A 14,510-nucleotide genomic window follows, 5' to 3' on the forward strand; every position below is an offset into this window, starting at 1 on the left:
GGATTTTTGTAGTATTCCAAGTTATAACTATAGGTCTTTATAGACAAAAATTAAAAATATAAAAAACTTACATAGGTTTATATGAGAAAACAGGAAATAAAATAAAAATACTAAAAATATTAGTTTCTAAAAAAAAAACTGATGACATCCCGTGACTATAAATGAAACATCATCGCAATAGGTCACTGTGAACATCATGTTAGCTTGTAAATTGAGAGGACCGAGGACTTGCGGCACAGAAATAATGATAGAAATATATTACAAAGTGTTTTATTTGTACATATTGTGCCTGTATAGACTTAATACTATAACACGTAAAACGCCTTTAGGTAGATGGCACACTAAATTGGATTTCCTCATTAAGAACCTGAAGAAAAGCTTAATACTTTGGAAATGCTAGAGTAGCATCTATAGATAGCATCAACCCTAGAGACCTTTCCACGTTTTCTTTTCCACCAGAAATAAATTATTGAACTGATGGTTATAACCCATCCTTTTCTTCTATTAGGTAATTAGTGTAATGACAATAAGTAGATACATTAGACGTTCACGAGCAGATCATTTTGAGTGAAAGTACTATATGAAGGGTCTGAAATTACATCTGTTATTAATAATATACATATGTTCCATAGTTGGCTCATTGGTACTTTGTCAGATAAAGACTTTAGTTTGAAATCTAAGAGTTAAATGTGGAGGTCCAGTCTGAACAGCTGCATTCCCAGACAGAAAGATGTTTTTACTTGCAAATTCTGTATTCACCATAATGCTCCGAGGTCACGCAGATAAAAGGGAAGATTGGGACCAGCATTTTAATGTGGGTCCTTTCACCTACTTATAGCTGGAATGACTGTACTATTGGAACCCTGAGCAAATGCTGGATATTTACTTACACTTTTTAATACTGGGAATTCTATTACTTTTCAAGGCATTTAGAATATAGTTTCACTATAGCGCTATGGGCAAAGCAGGCTTGAAGGTCTGGGCTACAGAGCCACTTCAGATCTGTGCTAGCATGTGGCATCCAAAGTGTGGGCAACTTAATAAGAAAAGATTGCAATGGCTTTTCAAGAGAACTCAATTGTGACAGTTTCAAAATAGTTACCATTGAGTTATATTCGCGTGCAAGGCCCTGTTCACATCTGCGTTGGAGGCTCCGTCAGAGGCCTCCATCGCAGATCTGGCTGAGATTACCAGAGGCAATAGTGCAGAATGCTGCATCACGGACAGACTGATGGAAAGCTGATGGAACCTATTATAGTCAATGAGTTCTGCCCGCGGTGTCCGTTGTGCAACGGAACCGTTGCTTCTGTTATTTCCTTGTTCTGCTCCTCTGACAGAGCAGAACAATAGAATACACCAACGCATGTGTGAACACGCCTATATCTAAATCTCATCCCGAGACGTTAATGGCTGACATTTCCTCTGTATGGTTTAGAATATCAGAAATCCCGATCCTGGTTTGCGCATTACATCACTGCAGATACTTATGGCAGTTCAACAATACACTCAAGTGGCTTGGAAAAAAACTCCTTCAAAATGTAAAACTTCCATTATCGCAGACCTTCTAACATTCTGAAATAAAAAATAGGTACACACACCACCCCCACCACAATAATAAGGAATACCACCATCCCCCACGAGGGATTGACAGTGCCAAGCAATGTACCACAGCTGAAGATTTCCCATGAGTTTCAGCTACTGTCTCCAAAGTGCCAACAATAGTTCATCCACAATGCCTTTCCAAATGCCAACCAGTGTCTCCACTACTGCTAGTCACGGAATCCACATAATTGCCAACTACATCGCCTTCCTTCCATAACAGTAACATTCACATACTTTTTTGTTGTGCAATATGCGGATGTCTGAATTGAAGAAAGTGGTGAAAGAGGTACTACTCAACTAAAGAGGTCTATACCCATCAAAATGGTTAATGTACTCTCAAAATAGCTACACTACACAAATGTATTGTAAGGCCATATTTAGTCAGTCCAAAAGTGGACAACCGCTTTTCATTTTCCTTCTATTTTATAAGAATAATTTAACATTCTGTATGTGTATTGTATGTTGTACATTTAGCTTAAAGAGGCTCTGTCACCAGATTTTGCAACCCCTATCTGCTATTGCAGCAGATAGGCGCTGCAATGTAGATTACAGTAACGTTTTTATTTTTAAAAAACGAGCATTTTTGGCCAAGTTATGACCATTTTTGTATTTATGCAAATGAGGCTTGCAAAAGTACAACTGGGCGTGTTTACAGTAAAAGTACAACTGGGCGTGTATTATGTGTGTACATCGGGACGTTTTTACTTCTTTTACTAGCTGGGCGTTCTGATGAGAAGTATCATCCACTTCTCTTTAGAACGCCCAGCTTCTGGCAGATCACGCTGTGACGTCACTCACATGGAGCAGTGTAGAAATGAAGTTATGTACGGTTTTTATCTTTTTTTTGATAATTTGGTATAATGTTTAGGTCACAGAACTTGACTAAAATGGCCTAATTAGAAAGTGTTACCTACTTTTTGCACTGGATCCTCGGGAGGTTCTTATTTTCTGCTTCAAGGTTAATTAGTCTTAAATTCTTAACTTTATTCTTATCTTATGTGTCCCAGAAATGAGGGATATTATCTATGTTATGTACTGATTGCAGACGTATCAGGCTGTATAAACAAGTACACAATTTCATTTCATCTTTATTTCGTGGAATCTGGGATGGTTTGCTTTATCTGCAACCAAAATAAATTTTTCAGTATAGAAATGTGTGCCACCCCAAGACATAAAAGGGGTCTGGAGTATCCTGGAGTTCCTAAGGGGGAAATGGAATATAGAGAGGAGTCCATATGATTGCTTTACCTGGCTTTAAATTTACTTAGAAGTGACAATGGGCAGAGTTCTCTATGGGTCTTATCACTGTCACTACTTGTGACGGCAGTGAATTAGAAAGTCCTGTATTATCCTTTCAGTAGAGGGTAGGATATCTGATTGTAAATTGGAGCACATCCTCATGTCGTCTACATCTGTTTATATATTCCTGGACATCCCCTTTAAGATAATGGTATTGAATGTTTTACACAAGTACAAAATGATCTCATTAAAAAAATAGAGCAATATTTTTGTCATGCCATAGAGCGGTGAACTCAATTCCAAGTAACATTAAAGGAGTCCGTTCCCCTTTCCCCGTTTTAACCAAGAATGGGACAGATCCGAGAGGAAATGGTTATTAAATCTTTCTTTTTGGAATGTTTTCCTGCATTTGTCAATGTGTCCAATAAGTACATTTCCTAACAATGTACTGTATGATCTTAATATTTACAATTTTACTTTAGTTATTTAAGTTTTCTACAGTTATTAAAAATGTTAAATTATATATGTAATGTTTACAACACTAGCATCTTAAAAAACTTTAAGATATATCTATATACATATATATATACACTAGAAAAAGCACATGGCGCTGCCTCGTGTCGGGCTGTCTGTTTGTTTGCTCATTGGATTTGTTCCAAGGGTGCCCAGGAGAGTAATCCATGCCCTCATATTTTCTTGGTTTCTGGGGAAATTGCTAGTACCCCCACCAGTTACACATTGTTTATTTCAATTTTAACTTCCTAAATACCTAACAACTAAACTGGTAGGAAATGGAGTCATAAGACTGTGACAGAGACTGTTGATTAACAACATTGACAGTTTTATTACCAGTTGGCCATAGACTATGGTTGGATCATAATTTAAAACAGCATCCTGCATGAAAGCCCACTCATTAGCACGCTGAACATGATGTGCTCTATCAGCTTGCTGACTGGCCTGCGTTCAGGCAGGAGTCTCTGCGCTTCTGAGAGCCACCTATCTGATCTGTTACTGAGAAAGCCAGAGTTTGCTGAGGCGTTTCAGCTGCTCAAGCAGCAGTATGACGCATTTGATCATCTTGCAGTTGGGCGAGAGGAGTCTCTGCAGCTAGTAATGCAACTCTCCTCCTGTCCATCAGTAATCTGATTGGTTGCTATGGGTAACCGTTCCCCTGTACCTTCCCATCTAGGATTATCTTGTAAACTACACTACCTGCTACTGCCAGATAAAAACATCTTTACTATGAAAGCATTTGTATTTTCTTTTATAGTATTGGATCATGATCATGTGATAATGGCTGATAACAGAGAACAGCAAGGTCGGAACCTTTACGAAAACCTTCCTGAACACCCAATGTACCTATGTGTTGGGGTCAAGTAGTTCAGGTGTTTGGATGCCTATAGAGGACAGACAGACATTCACTTTTATAATATAGAATAGCAGAGTTCCCCGGCTTCACACTGGTCTATTTGTTTGTTGTTTGTGTGTGTGGTTAAAAACGTCATTTCCTACTGATATGAAGCCGACATATCTAATGAAGTCCAAGTGCAGGGTTACTTTATGGAGGCATGACTGGTCTGAAAGGGGTTCAATTTATGAGAATGCTGAAATCCAGTATAGGTACAGTTCGTTTACGTTGATTTACACGTCCAGAAACGAAAAATGGCTTGGTTGTTATAGACAACTGTGTGTATGTGAGTGAGGCTAAGAATGAAGGACCTGCAAGCTTCTCTATTGGCTAATACGGGTCATGTGATGTGATATGGAGGAAGGTCCTTGATGTGGAAGCCTTTGGTGTCATATTTGCTTTTGTGAATATGTCAAGAATGGTAGGTACTAATGTGCCAAATTTGGGGCAGATTGGTCCAGTCGTTTGGCCGTGCATAAAGAAAATGCAACAGACAACAGAAATTAATTTTCAGATATATATATATATATATATATATATATATATATATATATATATATATACGATTAATGTCCTGCTTTTTTTTTTTTCAGGAACACATACAGACACTAGATCGAGAAGTAAATGGTTTTGTGGATTATTTGTTTGGGCCAAGAGGTAAGTAAATTATATACAAATTGACATTTAAAGAAAGTGTGTCAGTCAGCGTATATTCTGCGTCTCTACATGTTATAAATGTGAATTCCGATTAAGCGGGATATCCTTCAAACATGACTTGGGATATCAGCCAATCCAGAGAAATGAGGAGGAGGTGGAGAAGGGGCACTGGTTGGCTGGGTAAAATGTAAATTGTAATTAAGTTAGAGAGCCTTGAAACAGGACTGGGAATATCAGCCAAACCTGAGGCACCCATCTGTATGTCATGCACCTCCCCCCCCCCCCCCCCAGACCCTGCAATAGGCATAAAGACCTGTATACAATGGTCAACTATCATCACAATTGACTTGTTTCCAATCGGTTATTGGCCGGTGTAAATACAGAAAAAGAACAACGATAAAACTACTGTTTGTCGATAATCTCAATTTAAGTCAGCGTCAAATCCCATGTGTTATTTCTGGACTGTTGATCCAAATAAAGATAAAAATAAAAAATGTTTTTGAGTTGCCAATTTATCTTTACAATGTTTTAAAAAAATATGTTCCAGACTCCATAAATAAGAAATTCTATACACCCAGACCACATAACCTTATCAGTGTCCTTTCAAGAAGGCGCCCAAGCTTCTTAATTACCTGTTTTATTGCAGTTTACAGTAAAGGCTCCATTACACGGGCCAATTATGGGGTCAATGAGCCTTCATACAAATGCTCGTTCCCGATCATTGACCTATGGACAGTCATAGGATTTTATCTGGATACAAACCACTTTTGATAATATTGTTCAAAGCTCCCACTGTACCAGCACGTGTTGCTATTACCTAAGTATTTCAGCAAGGAAAGAACCTCCCATCAATGTATTTATCTCCATTAAATGTCATTATATGAATGGTCTTTTAATGATCTGTTTCTAATTGTGTTGTGCCTATTCACTTCAGCTGTGTTTTACATGGTAAGGATAGAAATACAATGTAGCTCACTGGCTTATAATGAACTGTCTGTATATCAGGTTCTCATTATTTTCTGCATCTTTCCAGATCCAAGGGTTAGAGAATGGTTAATGCTGGACTCCTACCTTCCCACTCTTTCTTTGACTATCCTCTACTTGATTTCCATATGGTTGGGGACCAAATATATGAACACCAGAGCAGCGTTCTCTCTCAGGGGTCACTTAATAGTTTACAATCTTGCAGTCACTTTGCTTTCCTTGTACATGTTGATAGAGGTAAGTAGCTTTTGTATCGATTTTTATTTTGTATCGTTAGCAATGTCCTTATTGGAACAACTAATATAAATACGTTTGTTAATTGGTTGATTGTCAAGTTTTCCATTCAAAATGAAAGAAAATTAGATCATGAAAATTGATAGTTAAAGAGTATGTCCACATTCAGGCTCCATTTTACAGATCTATATATAAAAGTTGAGTGACTTTGTAAATACAATGCATTACTAATATTATTTATTATTTATTTCAGTTACTTATATAGCGCTGTACAGAGGTCCTCTTTTTTTTTACTGTCCCCATTGGGGCTCACAATCTAAATATTGTACTGATCTTGAGCTACAACCTGTAACCTGTAAAGTCCGATCTCCATGTATTATTCTACAGACTTCAGCGCTGAAATATCCCATCATCTCTTGCTGGTTCAGTGTCTGTAAAGAACTGGTGCTTTGCATTCTGGGAAGTGTGGTCTTCACTCGAGGCACTGTACAGTAATATACTATATTATAGGGGTCAGTTAAACTGATAAGAATGTATCTTACGTCAGTCTTGTCAACTTCGTAACACCAGCAGAATTGCAAATACAGCTCTGGACTAAAATACAAACTGTAACTTGCATCAGTATAAGATAAGTAATGTATTTACAAAGTTACTGAATTTTATGTACATTTTAACAAAATAAAATCTGGAAAATTGTGTTCAAAGATGGATATACCTTTTAAGGTAGTACATTGTAATGCTGTTGTCCAATGTTTGTCTTAAAGGGGTTGTCCGAGATTTTTATTTTTTTTTACATTTCAAACCACATTGCAGATATTTACAATTACATAATATACTTACCCTTGCAATCTTGCTTCTGTTCTCCGCTCTGGCTGCTTTTTCCTGCTGATCACATGAGCTCCGACGTCACGTTTTCTGCCTCCTCCACTGTCGTGTCGTATACCGATCACATGGTCTCTAAAGAGAAATGTGCCAGGGCACAGAGTCCCAATTTCCCAGCCACCAGTCGACTAGTCGATAAATGTCAGTGAAGTCAGTTAAAATATAACTTTTATTATGTATCAAACAGACAGACAACACTAAAGAGTTAAAATTATATCAAAAGACGGCCAGTGTGTGTCAAGGAGTCAGTGTGCATGTACCCAGTGCAACGCTGGGCGCAGTGGGAGAAACTGATTCGGCAGCTGCAGACTGCCGTGCATAGAAATAGTCCCCCACGGGTATAAGCAATGACAAGACCGTCAATGATAGATTAAGATAGCGTTAGCCCCCCCGACATGTTTCGCTGCAGAAGCAGCGTCCTCAGGGGATAACACGGGGCTAATGAGCGCGCGTTTGAAAAATTGCTCCCTATAAAGGCTCGTGTATATGACGTCCGCATGAAGTGTCACAGCAAACACCCTCCTCTGGGCCAATCAGATAATCACAAATGACAAGCCCCCACGACAAGATGAGTGGCATGGCTGCAAGCCAATGGGACGCCGTGATCAGGCATCCAATCACCACGGGAGCTGGGCGCAAGCGCACACCAGTGAAAACGGGTGATAGTCGTTCAGAGAACTAAATATACGAGGAGACTGACAACGAAGGCAGCCAGTGAAGAATGCAGAGCGGCTCCCAATCAAAATATCTAAATCCAAACAAGTGGATAACGCTAGGAGCCTCAATCACTAGTGACAGTAAATGTCAAGTACCATATATAACAGTATAAACGTCATGATAATCACAGGGAGAGCATAAATCCAGCTGCACAACGTAGCATGCAGAGTCAATGCACGCAGGTGCATGATATTATATACACATACATACGTCCAGTGGACAGAGCCAAAAATAAGAGAGCAAGGATCAAAACAAATCATGTGTTGTGTCAAATAGCAGCATCAATGATAATTAAAGTGCTTGACAAGCATTAGAATAGTATAACTAGATATACATCAAAACTGCATATGTGGTGATCAGTGTATCACATAACTGTCAGACCGACAGAAATAACACAAGAAAAAGTATGTTCAGCAAGAACGATTAATTCAGCAAAAAGGTTTCACAAAAAGGTCAATGACAGCAGAAGAAGAGGGTTCAATACCCCCTACAAAAAAGCCATGAAGGTGAACCCCTCATTGAGGCCATTGGGACTCAGAGAACTGAGCCTATGTATCCATCGTGCCTCCTCCTGCAGTAGCCTCCTATCTAAGTTACCGGCCCTAGGTCCAAGTTTCAACTGCGTTATGCCCCAAAATTGAAGGACCCTAGGGTCGCTCCCATGGAAAGATCTCACGTGTCTAGAAATAGAGGTGTCCTCTTTCATATTAATACTGCTAATATGTCTAGAGATTCTTCTCCTGAGTTGCTGGGTGGTCTTGCCAACATACAGTTTGGGGCAAGGGCATCTGGCGACATATACAACGTCAGTAGTTTGACAGTTAATAAAGTGTTTGATGGAAAATTGACAACCATTTAGGGGGTTGGTAAAACACTTGGTCTTGGGCATATATGTGCGGAAGGAGCACCTACCACAGGGGAAGGATCCTACCGTGGGGGCTGAAAGCCATGTATCACGAGAGATAAGTGGTCTAGAGTAATGGCTCCGCGTAAGAAACTCACGAAGGTTCCTACCGCGTCGAAAAGTCACATTTGGAATGTCAGAAATAGCATCCGCCAAGTCAGGATCAGACCGCAGAACAGCCCAATGCTTCCCTAAAATCTTAGATATCTGAGTGGAACAGGTGTCAAAGTTGCCAATGCACCTAATTTTGGAACCTACAGATCTTTCCTCAGCATTAGTTTTTCTGCCATAAAGCAATTCCTCTCTAGGAGTGGCCTTGGCTCTGGCATAGGCTCGATGTAGGATTTTTTTGGGGTAGCCTCTTGCCAAAAATTTATGGAAGAGGGCATCACATTCTAATTTGAAAGTGTGTTCCTCGGAACAGTTCCTTCTGGCCCTAAGGTACTGACCAATAGGTATACCCCTCTTGAGTGCTGGCGGGTGAAAGCTACCATATTGTAAAAAACTATTGGTAGCAGTCTTTTTTCTAAAGACATTAGTGTGGACACCGCCACCAGAATCCAGAGAGATCTGAAGATCAAGAAAATCAATAGTGTTTTTGTGTATGTGGTGAGTGAATTTCATGCCAATATCATTGTGATTAAGTATATCCATGAAATCATGAAAGAGTGTAGTGTCACCATCCCAGAAGACCAGTATATCATCAATATACCTCCCCCAGAATAGTATATGACAGGTGAAAAAAAGTAAATCTTCATTAAAAATTAAAGTGTCCTCCCACCACCCTAAAAATAAATTAGCATAAGTGGGTGCACAAACTGTGCCCATTGCTGTGCCCTTTACCTGGTGGTAGAATTTACCATCAAATAAAAAATAATTGTGAGTTAATAGAAATTTAAGAAGTGAAAGTATCAGAGTGTTGTGTGCCTGGAATTGTATTCCCTTGGTATTCAAAAAATACTGGACCGCCTGTAAACCCAAATCGTGCTTAATATTAGTGTAAAGTGATTCTACATCAATAGTGGCGATTAAGGTAGTGTCAGTGACATTGATCCCCTGGATTCTGGTGAGGGTGTCCTTGGTGTCTCTCAGGAAAGAGGGTAAGGCCTTAACAAAGGGTGCCAACATCTCGTCAACATAAGTGCTGATGCCCTGTGTCAGGTTGTCATTTCCAGAGACAATGGGTCTCCCAGGAACTGGTCTTGTAACCTTGTGAATCTTTGGAAGTGCATAGAAAGTTGAAATAGTCGGAGTGGAATTGTACAAGAATTTAAATTCGTCTGAGGTGATAAGTTGTCCAGACTTAGCATCATCCAATAGGGAGCATAACTCAGATGTGAAAAGGTTTGTAGGGTTCCTTTCAAGGATGACATATGTAGTTCTATCATCAAGTAATTTGTGGACCATGGATGCATAATACGTACGATCCATGACAACAATATTACCACCCTTGTCTGAGGGTTTTATAATAATTTCATCGTTATTACACAGTGTGTCTAGTGCATCCTGTTCCATTTTATTCAAATTATGATTAATGCCATGTTTATTGGCTTTGAGTTTCCCCAATTCGGAGCTCACCAGTTTAACAAAGACATCGATATGTGCGTATTGTGCAAAGGGAGGGGTCATCCTAGATCGAGGTCTTAAAGAGGAAAAAGGGCCAGTAGCTGAGCTGATGCGGTGTTCGTTTTCATCAGACAAGTCCTCAAGGGCCTGTAGGGTTCTACGTTCACTAGAATCCATTTGATGTTCATCATTGGTCCTGGTCTTAAAATATTTATGCAATGCCAGCTTCCTGGCAAAAAGATGAATGTCCTTAACCCAAGAGAACTCGTCAAAGGCAAATGTAGGGGTATAAGAGAGACCTCTCCGTAGAAGCGACTCCTGATGGGGACTCAACTGCACAGAAGAAAGATTATAAATCTGTAAATCATCTGAGGTGTCAGTCACAGATGTTATTTCGGTTGGTTCCATGGGGTGTGATGTGTCCCTAAAAAAGGAAAGGCATTCGGGGGACCACTCATCAGGGAGCTCGTGGCCGATGTAGATATAGGGTTTCTCCCCAAGACGTCTACACTTGAAATTGTCCCCATGATGTTTGGGGTTGATGGAACATTTGTGGTCATAGTCGTGAAGGAGGGACGAGCCAGAGAGGAGACTGATGGTGTAGAAGAGGTAGAGGAAATAGAATGTTGTCCACTGCGGGGAGAACATGGTGCAGAGAATTTTTGACTTTGTAAATACAATGCATTACTAATATTATTTATTATTTATTTCAGTTACTTATATAGCGCTGTACAGAGGTCCTCTTTTTTTTTACTGTCCCCATTGGGGCTCACAATCTAAATATTGTACTGATCTTGAGCTACAACCTGTAACCTGTAAAGTCCGATCTCCATGTATTATTCTACAGACTTCAGCGCTGAAATATCCCATCATCTCTTGCTGGTTCAGTGTCTGTAAAGAACTGGTGCTTTGCATTCTGGGAAGTGTGGTCTTCACTCGAGGCACTGTACAGTAATATACTATATTATAGGGGTCAGTTAAACTGATAAGAATGTATCTTACGTCAGTCTTGTCAACTTCGTAACACCAGCAGAATTGCAAATACAGCTCTGGACTAAAATACAAACTGTAACTTGCATCAGTATAAGATAAGTAATGTATTTACAAAGTTACTGAATTTTATGTACATTTTAACAAAATAAAATCTGGAAAATTGTGTTCAAAGATGGATATACCTTTTAAGGTAGTACATTGTAATGCTGTTGTCCAATGTTTGTCTTAAAGGGGTTGTCCGAGATTTTTATTTTTTTTTACATTTCAAACCACATTGCAGATATTTACAATTACATAATATACTTACCCTTGCAATCTTGCTTCTGTTCTCCGCTCTGGCTGCTTTTTCCTGCTGATCACATGAGCTCCGACGTCACGTTTTCTGCCTCCTCCACTGTCGTGTCGTATACCGATCACATGGTCTCGGACCAGAGAGAGACCTCGGATGGTATACGACACGTCACTGATGACGTGTCGTTTCTGCGGGTGCTGGTTCTTTAGTGTCCGCCCAGCCTATGTAGTTGTTCACTGTGAGCGCGCCTGTGCGTGTTCACAGTGAACAAGGACGGCACCTGCATATGACTATCCCGGTCTACGAGGTACAATGTCAGCTCCAGCACTTTTATATCATACATTGCCAAAGCCTACACATAGTAGGCTTTGATAACGGGTTATCAAACACGCGGCACACGGGCGCTCCCGCGGGACACAGTTGCTCCCTAGGGAGAGGACAGAGCAGACCCAAGGAGGAGCCTCACAACGCTAGTATAGGCTCTGCTCCGATGTCAGGGGATTCCACAGGGTCCCGGAGCAGAGCCTATACTAGTATACTGTATAAGATCTGCTGGGGTCCTGTATCTAAGCCTACATAGAGTTAGGCTTAGATACAGGGTCTAACAAACAGTGTCACACATGGACCCTGTATCTAAGCCTAATACAATGTAGGCTTAGATACAGGACCCCAGAAGACAGTACTTTTATTCTTGTATAAGATTACAGTGTTTTGGGGCCCTGTATTTAAGCCTAACATGTGGTATTCTTAGATACATGGCCCATGTGTGACGCTGTCTGCTTGGACAATGTATCTAAGCCTACCTTGTGGTAGGCTTAGATACGTTGTCTAACAGACAGTATCATACATGGGCACTGTAACTAAGCCTCCCACGTGTTACTGCTGTTTTTTTTTTTTGTGTTTTTAGATAGCGACACACAGCCCCTTCTAGGTAGCGACACACAGCCCCTTCTAGGTAGCGACACACAGCCCCTTCTAGGTAGCGACACACAGCCCCTTCTAGGTAGCGACACACAGCCCCTTCTAGGTAGCGACACACAGCCCCTTCTAGGTAGCGACACACAGCCCCTTCTAGGTAGTCACACACAGCCCCTTCTAAATAGTGACACACAGCCCCTTCTAGGTAGCGCCACACAGCCCGTTATAGATAGCTCCACACCCCCTTACAGATAGCGCCACACAGCCCCTTCTGGGTAGCGACACACAGCCCCTTCTGGGTAGCGACACACAGCCCCTTCTGGGTAGCGACACACAGCCCCTTCTGGGTAGCGACACACAGCCCCTTCTGGGTAGCGACACACAGCCCCTTCTGGGTAGCCACACACAGCCCCTTCTGGGTAGCCACACACAGCCCCTTCTGGGTAGCCACACACAGCCCCTTCTGGGTAGCGACACAGCCCCTTCTGGGTAGCGACACACAGCCCCTTCTGGGTAGCGACACACAGCCCGTTATAGATAGTGAAACACAGCCCCTTCTGTGTAGCGACACACAGCCCCTTCTGGGTAGCGACACACAGCCCCTTCTGGGTAGCGACACACAGCCCCTTCTAGGTAGCGACACACAGCCCCTTCTAGGTAGCGACACACAGCCCCTTCTAGGTAGCGACACACAGCCCCTTCTAGGTAGCGACACACAGCCCCTTCTAGGTAGCGACACACAGCCCCTTCTAGGTAGCGACACAGCCCCTTCTAGGTAGCGACACACAGCTCGTTATAGATAGCGACACACAGCCCCTTATAGATAGCGCCACACAGCCCCTTCTAGGTAGCGACACACAGCCCCTTCTAGGTAGTGACACACAGCCCCTTATAGGAAGTGACACAAAGCCACTTGTAGATACCCCCCACAAACACACCTCACCTTTATGTACATAGCGCCACTCTGGCCGGTGATTCCGATCCAGAACGGATTGCTTGATGACGCTGTCTGTGTCCAAGCGAAGCGTCCAGGAGCGGAATCCACGACCACGTACAATAGCGCTAGGGACAGGTGGGGGGAGGGGGAGTGTGACATCTATGGAGGTGGGGGATGACATCTACGGAGGTGTTGGGGTGACAAAAAAATTACTCCTCCTCAACGCAAAGTACATGCTTTACAATAACGGAGGGGACATTAGTGGAGAGAAACAGGAGATAGAAGAGGGTAGATGCGGGTTAGGGTACACAGGAAGAGGTTTATAAACTTGAAAACGGAAAGAAAAAAGAAATGTAAAATGTGTGTAAACATAATGGGGGGATAACATTTGCTTACCATCCTTGAAGAATGTCAGCAAGGAAACAAAAGTACAGGGAAGGATGTCAGCGGGGACGAGCAAGGACAGCACACATTAACTCTTGGTAGGCTGTACATGCACGCTCATTACAGCCTGCAATGCATGCAGGGAAAAGAAGTTTCATCAGAAGGAAACATCAACAAACCGGACCTGGAGTGCAAGTAAACAAACGGCGCTAAATTCAAAGAAGATATGTAGTAAGTGGATTTTTTTTTTTTTAAATACTGCTTTATTTAGGTTGTCTGTATAAGGGGAAATGGATGAAACACTTTTTGAAAATATGATGGTATCTCGGACAACCGCTTTAATGTAATGTTTAGAAAATGTAACACAATTTTTATTTTTTACTTTTGTGTGATTTTATATTTGCTCTATTGTTTTGGATCTCTGGTTTCCTTCCTCACTCCAGAAACATACTGATAGGTTAATTGGCTTCCTATAAAATATTATAGCTTGTTTTTTTGCAGGACGAGTTGTAGTTTTTATTGGTTCTATGTTGGGGTATATATAATTTATTGACTACATTTGTGTACAAATTTTATGGGGAGAAACGGGAAAAAGGGCAATCCACAATCTTTTTTGTTTAGGTTTTCTTTACGCCATGGGCAGTGCGGTATAACTATTATGTTAATTTTCTGTGAGTTGTTACAATTGTTGTGGTGTCTTTATTTTTTTTTACGGTTTACTAAACAATAAATATATTCTTCGCAAAAGGTAAGGTTTTTTGTTTTTTTTTGGGGGGGGGGGACAACTTTATTT

At 41.1% G+C, this 14,510-nt stretch overlaps 1 protein-coding gene across 1 annotated transcript in view; it reads left to right on the forward strand.

Annotated features, from left to right (window-relative positions):
• The window catches only part of ELOVL2 (ELOVL fatty acid elongase 2), a 103,863-nt gene that overhangs the window by 58,108 nt on the left and 31,245 nt on the right, over positions 1–14,510 (forward strand). The window contains exons 2-3 of the mRNA XM_075826639.1: positions 4,843–4,906; positions 5,940–6,127. Coding sequence (XP_075682754.1) covers positions 4,843–4,906; positions 5,940–6,127 — 252 coding nt within the window. The remainder of the gene's footprint in view (positions 1–4,842; positions 4,907–5,939; positions 6,128–14,510) is intronic.

The sequence above is a fragment of the Rhinoderma darwinii genome, chromosome 5 (genome assembly GCF_050947455.1).
Source record: "Rhinoderma darwinii isolate aRhiDar2 chromosome 5, aRhiDar2.hap1, whole genome shotgun sequence".
Taxonomy (NCBI): Eukaryota; Metazoa; Chordata; class Amphibia; order Anura; family Rhinodermatidae; genus Rhinoderma; species Rhinoderma darwinii.